The sequence below is a fragment of the Parambassis ranga genome, chromosome 19 (genome assembly GCF_900634625.1).
Source record: "Parambassis ranga chromosome 19, fParRan2.1, whole genome shotgun sequence".
Classification (NCBI taxonomy): domain Eukaryota; kingdom Metazoa; phylum Chordata; class Actinopteri; family Ambassidae; genus Parambassis; species Parambassis ranga.
In genome coordinates this window covers 11449016-11461495 of record NC_041039.1, presented here as the reverse complement: position 1 = coordinate 11461495, position 12480 = coordinate 11449016, and the positions used below count along the sequence as shown (strand labels likewise).

The 12480-nt window shown below is 41.7% G+C and overlaps 1 protein-coding gene across 2 annotated transcripts; it reads right to left on the bottom strand.

The window, feature by feature from the left end:
- Nucleotides 1-115: 115 nt before the first annotated feature.
- On the bottom strand, nt 116-6618 carry LOC114451342 (testicular acid phosphatase homolog). 2 transcript variants are annotated; one of them, XM_028429861.1, is made up of 12 exons: nt 6535-6618; nt 6273-6406; nt 5286-5381; nt 4686-4772; nt 3201-3356; nt 2848-2946; nt 1961-2056; nt 1416-1548; nt 1071-1153; nt 879-985; nt 438-619; nt 116-351 (listed from the first exon to the last, which is right to left on the bottom strand). In XM_028429861.1, exons 2-12 carry the CDS (start codon nt 6360-6362, stop codon nt 242-244), a joined length of 1239 nt encoding a protein of 412 aa, XP_028285662.1. In that variant the 5' UTR covers nt 6363-6406; nt 6535-6618; the 3' UTR covers nt 116-241. The 2 variants fall into 2 exon arrangements, with proteins under 2 accessions (XP_028285662.1, XP_028285663.1); XM_028429862.1 differs by having other exon boundaries at nt 6273-6403; nt 6535-6605.
- Nucleotides 6619-12480: the final 5862 nt, after the last annotated feature.

Sequence of the window (12480 nt, the reverse complement as noted above, 5' to 3'; positions counted from 1 at the left end):
TGTGAAATCATGTGAACCAATTACTGCATGTTACAATATACAGTAGAGTACACGCTGTCTAGAGTGAATCAAATAAAATGATGCGTGCTACAAGTCTTACTTTCAATATATTTTATTTCTCCTGCTTATGAACATGGACATAGACAGAGCTTCAGAACCTCACACTCTCAATCTGGATAGATTGAGATTAAAAATCATCATTAAAATCATTTTTTGTATGTTTGTCTTATATGCATGTGCACTACACCTCCCTGGAGTAGCGCGTTCTCTGTCTGTGTAGTGCCACCCCTATACTGAACAACAGCGCCACTGCCAGGAGTCCAACAGCCACTGCAAGTGCTGTAATGACACCTGTGGGAGACAATAATACATATGAAGGTGGCTCAAGCAGTCCCCTCACTGCAAGAGACACAGAATATAAAAACCAACATCTTCACCTGTGCTTGACCATCTCGTCCTAAAACCGCACTCAACTTCCCAGTCTTCCACCATCACGTCCCTCACCAGCTCGGTGAATACAGGCAAAGGGCAGGGGTGCAACCCATTACACCCCGGGACAGTGTTAGGGTAGGGGTCGCGCCTGGAGTCATTGCGGTAATACAGCTCCAAAGAATAGGATCTGTGTAATTATTAGGAGGAATACAATGAGATGTGCACACTGTTGTGGTTGAGTGTTATGTAAATTAGTTTGTATCATGTGCTAATTTGGCCATCGCAGCCCTGGATGGCTGCCAAATTTCCATCAAATTGAAAGGGGAAATCTATTTAAATGCAATCACTCAAACTGTGGTGTGTTTCTCACCACCTGACCTAGATAGCGTTACTAGAATATGCAGAGAGAAAAGTGCATGAAGTAAAAACTGGAAGGAAGTCATTACCCATCATACTCCTGGTAGAACTCAAAGAGTTGACAGGCAGCATAAGGAGGGAGGAGGCCGTTGTACACGTCTAGAGCTGCCTGCAGGGTGATGAGTGTGGAGTCATGCTGAAACGAGGAGCACCACAGAAATGAGGTGAGGAGACACAAAACGGCATGATGGATTAAACATGTACGCAAACAAAGAACTTACAGCAGAGTACATAATGAATTTAAGAGTGCTCCCTTCCTCTACAGCCTTAGAGAAATTCCTCAGGATGGCATTCAGTAGGACCCCTGGTAATGAATACAGTGTCAACAGTGCAAATGAATTTTTTCCAGATAGCAACACAATCCTTTTGACCTTATCGAGCTTGTCATCTTTCTCCCATTAGCTCATTTGGGCTAATATTCTTTTAGGGAAACCAGACCCTTCATTTTCCACTGTCTGGCATAAACAAAACCCTAGCCAGCAGTCACATGACACACCACACACACACACAGCCTTTCCCCCCTTGAACAGCACTCTAAATTAATTGCCTCTAATGTGAATTCCCACCTCCTGAGAGCCTGGCCTTCTCTTTTCGCTTGTGACTGAGGATGCTGTACATGACCTCAAAGGATGCTATTCCCTTCAGGGTGTCCAGGACGTCTTGGGTGGCCCAGCGTGGGAGAGTCAAGTTATGGATCCTCTAGAGCAAGAAAAAAAAAAAAACCTTCATTACACCCAGCTAATAATCACATTACACAACACATGAATGGCAACAAATGAGCTTTTTAAGTGGCTGCATTTCATCGTTTCTATTATCCTGTCTATTTTTAGTGCCAATGTGAAGATAACAGATGCTCATTTTGCAAGTGTGAATGAGCGTATTCAACCTGGCCTAGAATCCACCCATCTCATAAAGCTTTAATTATCATTTCAATATGTTGTCTATTCATGTCTTACTGTATGTATAAAAATGATCTCTCCACACTCCCACACCCTCTTCATCTCTCTGCAGATTATTCTTCTCCTCTCTTTTTTGTTTCTCCTCTTCTGTATGTCTAATCTTGTTCTTAATTCTTACATGTCAGTTTGATTTAAACAAAAACCATGCATACCTGACAGCTCAGTGTGTCGTAGACCCTCCAGATTTTTTTGCCGACCAGTTTGGACACCGGGTAGCCAGTGTGATTGGAGAGTCCCTCCACAAAGTACTGCAAAAAAAAACAAAAAAACATAATCACTTTATATTCCCCAAGGAAGGCAGCACTTTAATTATACTTATTATGAGTAATATTAGGTTTTTGGAGGACAAATCAGTGCTTTTTTGTATAATGGATCAAAATGGATTATTTGCTTAGACAAACCAAACACAGCCAATCTTGTATATACCTTGCTGGTTCTCTGCCTCCAGCAGAGGATGTTAAAATTCCACACAAGAGGCCCTGCCCCTGAACTCAAACCGCACCTTAATAGGCAGTGCGTGGTTTAATTAAAACCATTTTTATTGTAATTCTTAATCTAATTCAATCCAACCGTTAATTAGTGTCTCTGAGAATGTGAGAGAAATTGCACTGTGCAGCTTTTTGTAGGCGCTGGAGTCACCGTGCCTAAGAAATTCACTGAGAGGACATGATGTCTACAGCATAACTAACACGTCCACTGGAAGGTGCTGATTATGTTGGCACCAACAACTGCGAAGTATATATTTCACTGAAAATGTGTATTTCACCGTGTCAGCTCATTTACAAATCAAGGCAGAAATAGGTAGAACAGAAGCGGCTGAGGTGAGGAGAAGAGTTGTTCAGAGCGATTATATAAGTCTGATGATATAAAACAACAGTTACAAACACATTTTCACTGGTTAACAGGCACATGACTCATGGAAAAGTGATGCTGAACACAAACTGAGCTGTGAGCGGAACATTGGCGTCACTGAACAGATGCTGAGAATGAGCTATATAGCACGTTGCATTTAGTCATCTCATTGTGTGCTTCATCTCACCTGGTGAGCCCTGAGGAACCTCTGGTAAGGCTCACTCTCAAAGGTCTCCGTCATCAGTGCTCTGAACTTTGGACAATCTTTGCCCGGAGACTTCAACAGCTTGAGAAATCGAAAACAACAGCAAAGCATCAGTGGGAATGATGCGCATTTACTGCAGGTACTGCAAGTCTTCTGGGCACAATTAAATGTTCATTTCACACTTTAAAAAACAGGGGGGAATTTCAGCTTGCCAGGTTCACAGCTGAGGTGAACACACACAGAAACATGGAGCTACAAAGAGAGGCTCAAATGAGCCATACAAGTTTGTATTTAGCTGTGTGAAAAGGAAATATTTATGTGGCTCTGCAGCCCACCTTGTCATGGGCCCTGGGGATGGTGTGCACTGGAACAGGCCGCCACGGTAACTGGGGCATGATGGGAGGTGGCAGTCGGGTTGGGGGAAACATCCCAGCGAGGCAGGCCTGGGCGCTCATCAGAGTGCGGTCGTAGTCGGTACTCCGCACATATATCTGTTGTCAAAAATGAGGGAAACACACTTTTAAAACGATTTTAATCACAATATAATATTAGCTGGTCAAAATAATGACTAGGAAGAAGACATTGTGATGGTTGATCGTTGAAGGTGACTGTCTACACATACAGCGCCCTCCTATGGTCATCTCAATATAGGACATATCAAATGTGTTGGTCAGCGGGACCTTTTCATGGTAGCCAAGATAAATGATGGGTCATGAACCCCACTCTCCTGGGTAAAAGGCTGGAGGAAGGTTTCATCCATCTCAGCCTTTATTGCGGACTACAACCAGATTTGTCATTTTTCTGGGTTTTATAGTGTATTTTGTTTCTGGAGACAGTAATAATTAACCTATTTAAGTGTGTTGGTGTGTTTTCAGAACTACATGTGCTAGCCCCCCACTCTATTCAGCACTATAGATTTACACTATGGTTATTTATATCCTTTTTACTGAAACCACTGCCATTGCTTTATACAGACAACCCAGCTGCACTTGGAAACTCAAAAAGAAAACTTCCTCAATGGCTGCGTGAGTCTATTTTTATTTAATAAAAAATGCAAAATAAATGCATCCTCCAAAAGCAGCATTGTGACTTGAATAAGGCATATTTATCTCAAGTCAGCTGAGGTATTCCCTGAACACGAAGAGAGAGGCAGTCAGAAGAGAATCAAATGAATAAGAGAGAGAAGGAAAGGGGGGAAGATCCGTCTTACTATGATCTACCCTGACATCAGCCTTCACTCGTCTATATCCCTCTGTCACTCTGTGTCAGGTTTTGCACACGGTAAAGCACACTGATAAGGTTGGATGTTCTTGTGATACCAAGAATGCGTTTTGTGTGTGTGTGTGAAATTAAAGCAGACACGGCAGTGCAGGGAAAAAGGTATCGTACACAAGTCAACTGAGACAAACAACTCAACAAATTGCCGCTGACAGGTAGTGAGAAGAGTTGTTTTTTTGTGGTAATTGCATGTTATTTAAGATAGACAAGACTTAAGAAACAAGGAGGGTGAAATGAAGGAGGGTAAAGAGGAATAAGGAAGTGTGTGACAAAAACATACTGACACAAGAATGGAAATTGTACACTCAGCATGCAGCCCAGGGGCACACATGCATGCTGCTTACTGTAGTACTGCACATGGAGCCCAGGGGCACACATGTTTTAGCATAATACAAGGCCATGGCAGTGATAACACCAACATGACTCATGTTCATTAACTCAGCCATTATAGATGGTAACTGACTATAAGTTAACTTAATTTCACAAGTTGAAGCAAGGGCACACATGACACTCATGAAAAAAACACACAAATTAACCCTTACCTCTTTGTTGTTGTAGTCTTCACTGAGAAAGTTTCCATAACGCCTTCTTAGAAACCTACCCAGCTCAAACTGCTGTTTCATGCCCAGCTGAAAGGAAAATTGCCGGCACTGTTAATTTTTTTTTTTTTGTACAATCTGACCTTTTCGCTGACAACTTGGCAGATTTATGATTCGATTTAACTTATTTACATAGAATAGCAAATTCCGCCCCTTCTACTCTGCCTCCAAGAGCACACAATAATAAATGTATCCACTGTGAACCAGCTAATTGCCTGAGAGCAGAACAAAGTCACAGTAGGAAGGAATTTAATTAAAACTCTAAGCAACAAGCTTTTCTCCCATCATAAGATTTAAGTCTATTAGAAAGTCACTGTATAATGTAGAAATTATAAGTGAAATAAAGCATCCGTGCCTTTAGATACAAAAGGAGTTCAGTTCAGTTCACATTAACCATCCATACTCCAGCCTGCTGTATCCTATTCAGGATAAAAAATGGTAGCTGGATTGATTTTATACTATGCTTTATACACTTTAAGGAAATGTTTTGTGACAAATCCTGCTAACAAGCTAATGATACAGAGAGAGAGAGAGAGAGAGTACCTCAGTGAGCTGTCCAAAGCCCTGAGCCCATACTTCCTCCCCATGTGGATCCCTGGGATATGACTCAATAGGTGATCGATCACCATGTCGGAATACCTTGAAAGTCAGAACAGATAATGTCACGTGAATTCAGATGCCACGCTGCTGCTGCTGCACCCACCATTACACTATGTAATTAAGGGAGCAGCCATAAATAGAAACATGTGATTGTGGACAGTTCAGTCTGGATTTGAGGCAACAGTCTGGATGTTGTTTTTAAGACACAAATGCTGGAACTGGGCCATTAGTATTATCAACCACTTTCTAAACTGTGACATAAACCCAAATTGGATTATGGAGTTATCTGATTCACACCATAGTGATCTGAACACACAAGGAAAATCTCAAGAGAACTAAGTTTGCTCACAAATTTTTAAATAGAATTGAAATACATTAAAAAACAAGTTTCTCTTAAGGGTTTGTTTCTATAAATAGACAGTTAAATGTAAATATACAGAATTTTTCTTTCTAACCGAAGAGTACACCACATACTTAAAAAAACTGCACTCCGTAAACAGTAGAAAGTGGCCACAGTTATAGAAGATGACCAGAAAGTGTCACATCATATAAAAACATATGTGATTTTCAGTGTGTCGAGGTATTATGTAAAGAGGTTTATGAGCAAAGCTCTAGTGTCTGGGAGAGATATGCCTGACAGTGCTGGAGTTGAGGCTCAAAGTAATCCTTTGTCACACAAAAGTATAAATATAATAATACACACTGGGCAGAAAAACACAGTGTAATCAGCAAAAGAAGCTCCAAGATTACGTTAAAATCACGGCTTTCAGCAAATAACAGCTGTCAGTAATACTGTCCAAACATCTTTTGTGTCATAACTCCATGTTCCGACACAACTGAATGTGAAACTGCAATAAAATCTTCAAATGTCATCATCATCAATTATGTAAAGGCAGAGAGAGACAGAGGAAAAAAGAGGGAGAAACTTACAGTTACAACAAACTTGAGCACTCTGCACTCAGTCAAGCAGACGCAACAGAGAAGCAAAACACAGGCAAAACTCTTCTGCAACTTCTGCATCTTTTTGACTTGTCAATCTTCACCTCCTTTATAAAGTCCCCCTGCTGGTATAAAAAGTAAATTATAAATGGCCATGATAAAAAAAATATTAGCTCAACATGTCATTTTTGGTCACACTTTAAATAATAAATTTGTACAACAAAAAAAAGCACAATTCAGCATATGCACTCACCTCAGCATACTAATTCACACATTTTCCTGCTTCAGTTGGACCATTCACAGAAAGACCCAGATTTGCACTCATACCCAGACTGACATTGAGTGCACGTTCCAGTGAAGTTAGCCAGTGCTTTTATAGCCCTCCTACCTGACCTCGTCTCTTTCTCTCTCTTCCTCTATCTCTCTCTCCCTCCCTCTACACCTCTTTCCCCAGGGATCTCTGGACCTAATCTGCTTCATCGTCAACTGATGTCAAATTCATTGTCTCTGCCAGTGTCCCATGCTGTGGACATGACATGACAAGCCCACCCTGGCACGGATTTTTGAGTCAGCTTCTGATCTTAAGGACACAATTCATTGGCACCTAAAAAAAGGTGATGTAAAAGATACCCATTCAGTTTTACAGTCACAACATGACAAAGACATGTGTTGAGTATTGATGCACACACCTGGCTTCTCTAATTGTGATCCTATGTACGTAAACACATGCGTACACACTTAGCCACAAATACTCATTATCACTTGCTATGTCATCCACCATGGGTAAGCCCTAAAATTACAGGGCCTGGAGTGTTTTTCCCTTACTTGGCACACATGTAAGTATCTGTTAGTATCAAAGCAGCTTTATGGGATACAATGGGATTAGCGAGTGTGAAGATTTAGAGCTATACAGCGTTGACATCATTTTTGATAAGTGCGAGATAGGATCTATTGTACCAAGTCATTTACAGTACTTACTAAGGTGGCCTGTCAGAGTAACATGAATGTTTTATATACTAAATTAAGTCTCACCGATAACGAGATAATAAAAGCGCACAGACACATCTTGCAGCTTTTGAGCTGAAACAGATGACTTCACTGTTACAAAGTATTAACACTAAAAGTACCTGTATGTACAGAAGCCTGACACCCAAGCCGTGTTTACAGTTGAAAGATGTATACATGAGGTATGATTGATAACTGATAAATGAACGCTTCAGAGACAGACTGGAAGATGAACCCTGCACTAGATGAATGGCTCAACACACCGCTATGACATGATCTTGTCAGACTGATTAATAACACAACAACACATTGTTCATGAAGATAACCATAACACTGAATGACAAAGGTGTCATCTCACTGGGTTCTGATGAGAAGCAGATTCAGCACATATCAGGAGACAATCTGCCATTTTTGAGATGGTACCTAAAAGGGTTTCTGAAAACATTGAAGACAATTGTGTCGATCAATGGTTTATGCTTTAAGTCCACAAAACCATGGCAGTGATGGCTGCTGTGGATGCCCTCTTCACCTGATTTAGAATCCTCTGAATACTTACTCTTTCCCAAGATGAAGAAGAAGCTCAGTGTTTGCCATTTTTGTTGTCATGCTGCTGTGGTCCATGATGCCATCTACAAAGATGGGTTCCATGTCCTCCATGACTGCTGGACAAAGTGTTTTAACATTGGCAGGCATGTTGAATGTAATGTTAAATAAATGACTCTCTCTAGGAAGGCTGACAACTCCTTATCCCTCCTAACGTCTGTTTTTTGAATCATGCATGTAAACATAATTTAAAACACACTATGCATGTACACTATGTGTTCTCTTTTTATCTAGCACTGTAGTCCAATCACTGGGGAACACATACAACACACACACGTGGTACAGTAGCTGGTACACACACACCTGTACAAATGGAACAGTGAGTCCACCTGCACTCATCTACAAAGCAGCATAAACCTACAGGTCTGAGAGGAGAAAAGGAAAGGAGTTACACCATATGGGGCCAACACACACACACAGGCACATCATGCTGCAGTCTATACACGCCAGTTCATTGCAGGGTCACAAAACATGCATGCACCCACAACTGCACATCTCTGTGCTCTTTTTGTCATTCATGCACATAGACACACAACACACACACTCCCTCCTTTTCTCCCAAGTGGCCATAGTGTTTTTTTCTTTTTTTTGTCTTTGTTGAAATAATTGCAGTGATTTTCAAGACCGTCGTCATGGCAACACAGGGTTGATGCATGTTGACAGAATCTGTTGCAGGGCGACCGAGAGACTGAAAATGGGAGATAAGAGGTGGGAGGAGATGTGATGAGCATGTATGCGAGCATGTGTGTGTGAAGTGGATGATGGTAGTGGTGGTGCGGCTTACATGTGCTTCAATCCATATGATGAATGGAGATGAGCAATATGGGACATCTCATCCTGATAGAACAAGGGCCAGGATCAGGACTGAACAGTTATGTGTATGGGAGGGAGGAAGGGAGAGAGAGGGAGAGAGAGAGGTAAGCGGGGTGCTATTTTAGTCTGGGCGTTGTCATGGAAACTGCAGCCTCACTACAAATGGAGACATCCAGAACACATGGATCGTCAAACAAATGGCGTGCGTAAGGCTCAGCAGGGAAGCTACGCCATGGCTGTGCGACACTGTGCCAGCTCGGTTGAACCCACCCCCACCCACACTGGCACCCACCCCCTCCAGCCTGATAACAGTAGCATCTTCTTCATCACAGAGACTGCATATCAATGGGAGGGTGGCTTTTTAGTGAGCAGAGGAAGGGGACAAACAGTGGGAGTCAGGGGCTAAGTGACAGGCAATGGTGTCCATTCAGTGACTCACAGCCACTCGTTCTCTCTTTTAATTAACAGTCTTTTCTGCACTCCCTCCTCTCGTCTTGTCTCTTCTGTCTACCCCTTAACTCTCCGTCTCTCCCTCTTCCTCTTTGCCTCTATCTCTCTCCCGCACGCTGAAGGACGGAGGTATTCCCACATTTCTCCGTTGCTATAGCAACACTGCAGCGAGAACAGGAAAGAGAGGATGCAGGCAGGCAGGGAGGAGGAGGAGGAGGGGAGGAGGATGGAGACATGGTGGTGGAGGAAGAGAGGCAGAGGGGGGAGGGGTCTGTAAGCATCCTAAGATGAGGGGATGTGTGAAAAATGCTAATGCTAATGGTAGCAGCAACAGCAGAGGAGCCAAGTGTTGGTGAATTCCCATCTCGTCACATCATGCTGGGTGCAGACTCACATGTCGCGTCCACATTTGCATAATTGCCAGTGGGAATCTATTTGCTCAGTATGTTGCTATGTTCATTGATGTCTTCTACAACATGATACACAAGTGTCTAGTTTCTATGCTCCAGCCTCTGACAAACGCTGCAAAAGCTCAATTTCTTGCAAAAGAAACACCAGATTCCAACCTATGCTGAACGGCTTTTTAATCCAATGATTCAATCAGTGTAAACCAATGCAGGTCAAATGACCCAGTAGATAAGAATCTATCTGTGTGGAATACTCACTGAAGCCATGGGAAGACCAGAGCTATTTCATATCGATGTCATCATCCCCTTCAATCAGGACACAACGCAATCTCATTATCGCTTCATATATATCGTAAGCCATTAGAACAAAGCCCTGTTGCATCAATTTCCCAATATGTAAAGATGTGAAGCGAACAACAAAGCTCATGTGGCCCAGAGAGGAGAGCCCACATCCTCCCCTTCTTCCTCCAAACACTGCTTGCCATGTTGCACAAAACTCTGCAGATTCACATCATCTTAGAATATTCTGTCATATATTCTACAGACATGTATGAATGCTTAAACTGTTTAGCAGCCTTCCTGCAGATGTCTGCTGCATGTCAACTGTCTTGCTGTCCTCTTGGTCAATAACTCATCTCTCGATGTCAATATTGTTTTCCCCCATGGGACAGAAATGTCCTTCTTTACGACAAAAGGAGAATAAGCAAGGTTGGAGGAAGGGGATGTGGAAAAATAGAAGTATGAGTTTGTTGTGTCTGTTTTAAAATAAACACTGACGCACAAAAACCCTTGATTACACAACATGCAAAATGTAGTGGCATGCCATGTGTACGCATAATACATGTATGAAAGCTACAGAACGCACCAAGTTTCAACCTTCTTTCCTACTGTTTTAAGTCCTTGTGCTATGCTAAGCTACCCAGGTGCTAGCTTCTGTATAATTTCCCTTTAACGACTAGTCCCTTCAACAAAGTAAGTAGGTCTCTACATAATTCATGGTGCCATTAAAAGCAAAAAGTGCCACAACATTAACCAGGCAAAGTAAAAACATTGCCTCTATTTGCAGTTATGGTAAATCAATACTCAAGTATGTGTAATAATCTAATAACAACATCAGCCCAGCGCCAGAAAAGTGTGTTTGTGTGTGGGAGTGTATGCTCTGGGGAACAATTTGCTACATACCTTCCTCCAGTAAATACATGGGAAGTGTCTGCTCATAGTGCGTGCTGGAAACAAAATATTAATAGGAAAGTAATTACATAGAATCCGTCTCCGGTGAGACGTTTGTGGACAAACTTTTGACTTTGTTGTTGCAGTATAACGGTGTATGGATTTTCAGATTTACATTTGAACCGATATTTGCAGCAAATTATGTCATCCTGTAGATACATGACACATAAATAAACCAGCAATGCTTTGTGGCAAGAAAAAAACCAGTGTAGCTTTTTTTTTTTCCGGGTGACATGTTTTGTTGGTTAGGTTGAGTGTTTTATCCCCAGAAGAGGTAAAGAACTGTCTGGGGTTAGAAGGGCTCCCGAGTGCTTGCAAAGTACACTAGATAGCTACTAAAATAGCTTCCCTATGGTGTGTTTGTTTGTCTCCTCTCCCTGGATTATTAATTGAGTTCTTTGGATGGAAAAAAATAAAAATAAAATAAATTGTATTACCAAGCAAAAAAAATATCTTCTGCGAGGGTCTTAATGATACTGTGGGAAGAGAGAGAATCTAAATATAGACTGAAACAAAAGCAAAGTGTGTTCAGTACAGTATAAGAAAGCCCTCTGAGAACATCAGTGCTTATAATTCACTAACATAGTTTCATGTAATAACAGTCAAAAAATAAATCGTTAAACAAAGAGCAGACTTGAAATCAAAGACCCACTGCTTTTCTTTTATCCATCTTACACAAATTAAGCCCAACTGGGTCACTGTCGTATTTTTCTCACACTTCCCATGGATTCTCATCCTAAGCTAAGCCCGCAAGTGGTTCTGTGTGTAGCCCATCTTCATATCAATAAGGCCTAAATAGGCCACGGGATGATCATTTTCAGCTGTAACTGCAGCCCACACAGCTATAACACACCACTATCGTGTTAAACGCATGTGTTTTCCCCTGCAACCACTTAAGTGTGAAGAAATAAAAAGGCATTTCACATTTCCATGGTTCCCCCCCGATCCGTTCAGCCCACAGACTCTGACACCTCTGCTTCACCGTGGAGTTTATGTTGTGTCAGGTTCCCCACAGACTCTGCAGTCTGTCTGTGGGCCAGGGGGAGCTGCATGGGGGAATCCCTGGAGAAACACACAGCTGGGAGGTTATTGAATTTGAAGGGAAAAGACAGCATAAGGGAAGAAGAGGAGAGGAGGAGGAGAGAATAGTCCAGCCACAGTGGATTTCTAGAAAATGACTGCAGCACAGCCGTGTAAAGGGAGATGTCGCTGCACAGGGACAAACAGAAAAAAGGCTCCCCTCTATACTTTCTAACACAGAGCACAGTCTGAAATTACATGTGGGGATTTATGTTTAAATATATATATATATATATATATATATATACCTCCTTTGGATTATGGTTGTTTCTTGCTGCAAGGGATGAATCCGGTATTTTTATATTCCACCTTTTTTTTCCTAATTTAAAATTACCCTGCTGCATTACATTATGTTCATGCCAAGATCACAGAATGCTCAAAATGTATTTGCATTTGAGCATTTCTCTTTCATCTTTAGTGCATATTAATGTATTCTTTTTCTGCTGCATACACACTCTTGGCTCATTCTCACACCCCCACCACCACTTCTTCAACATGAACATCACCCTTTTTCAAGGGGACAAATTCAAGTTTTGAGTCTTGTGCATTCACCATATGTCGCCTTGCCATCAACGACAAAAAGCTGCAAAACATAGATGTTAAAAATATGC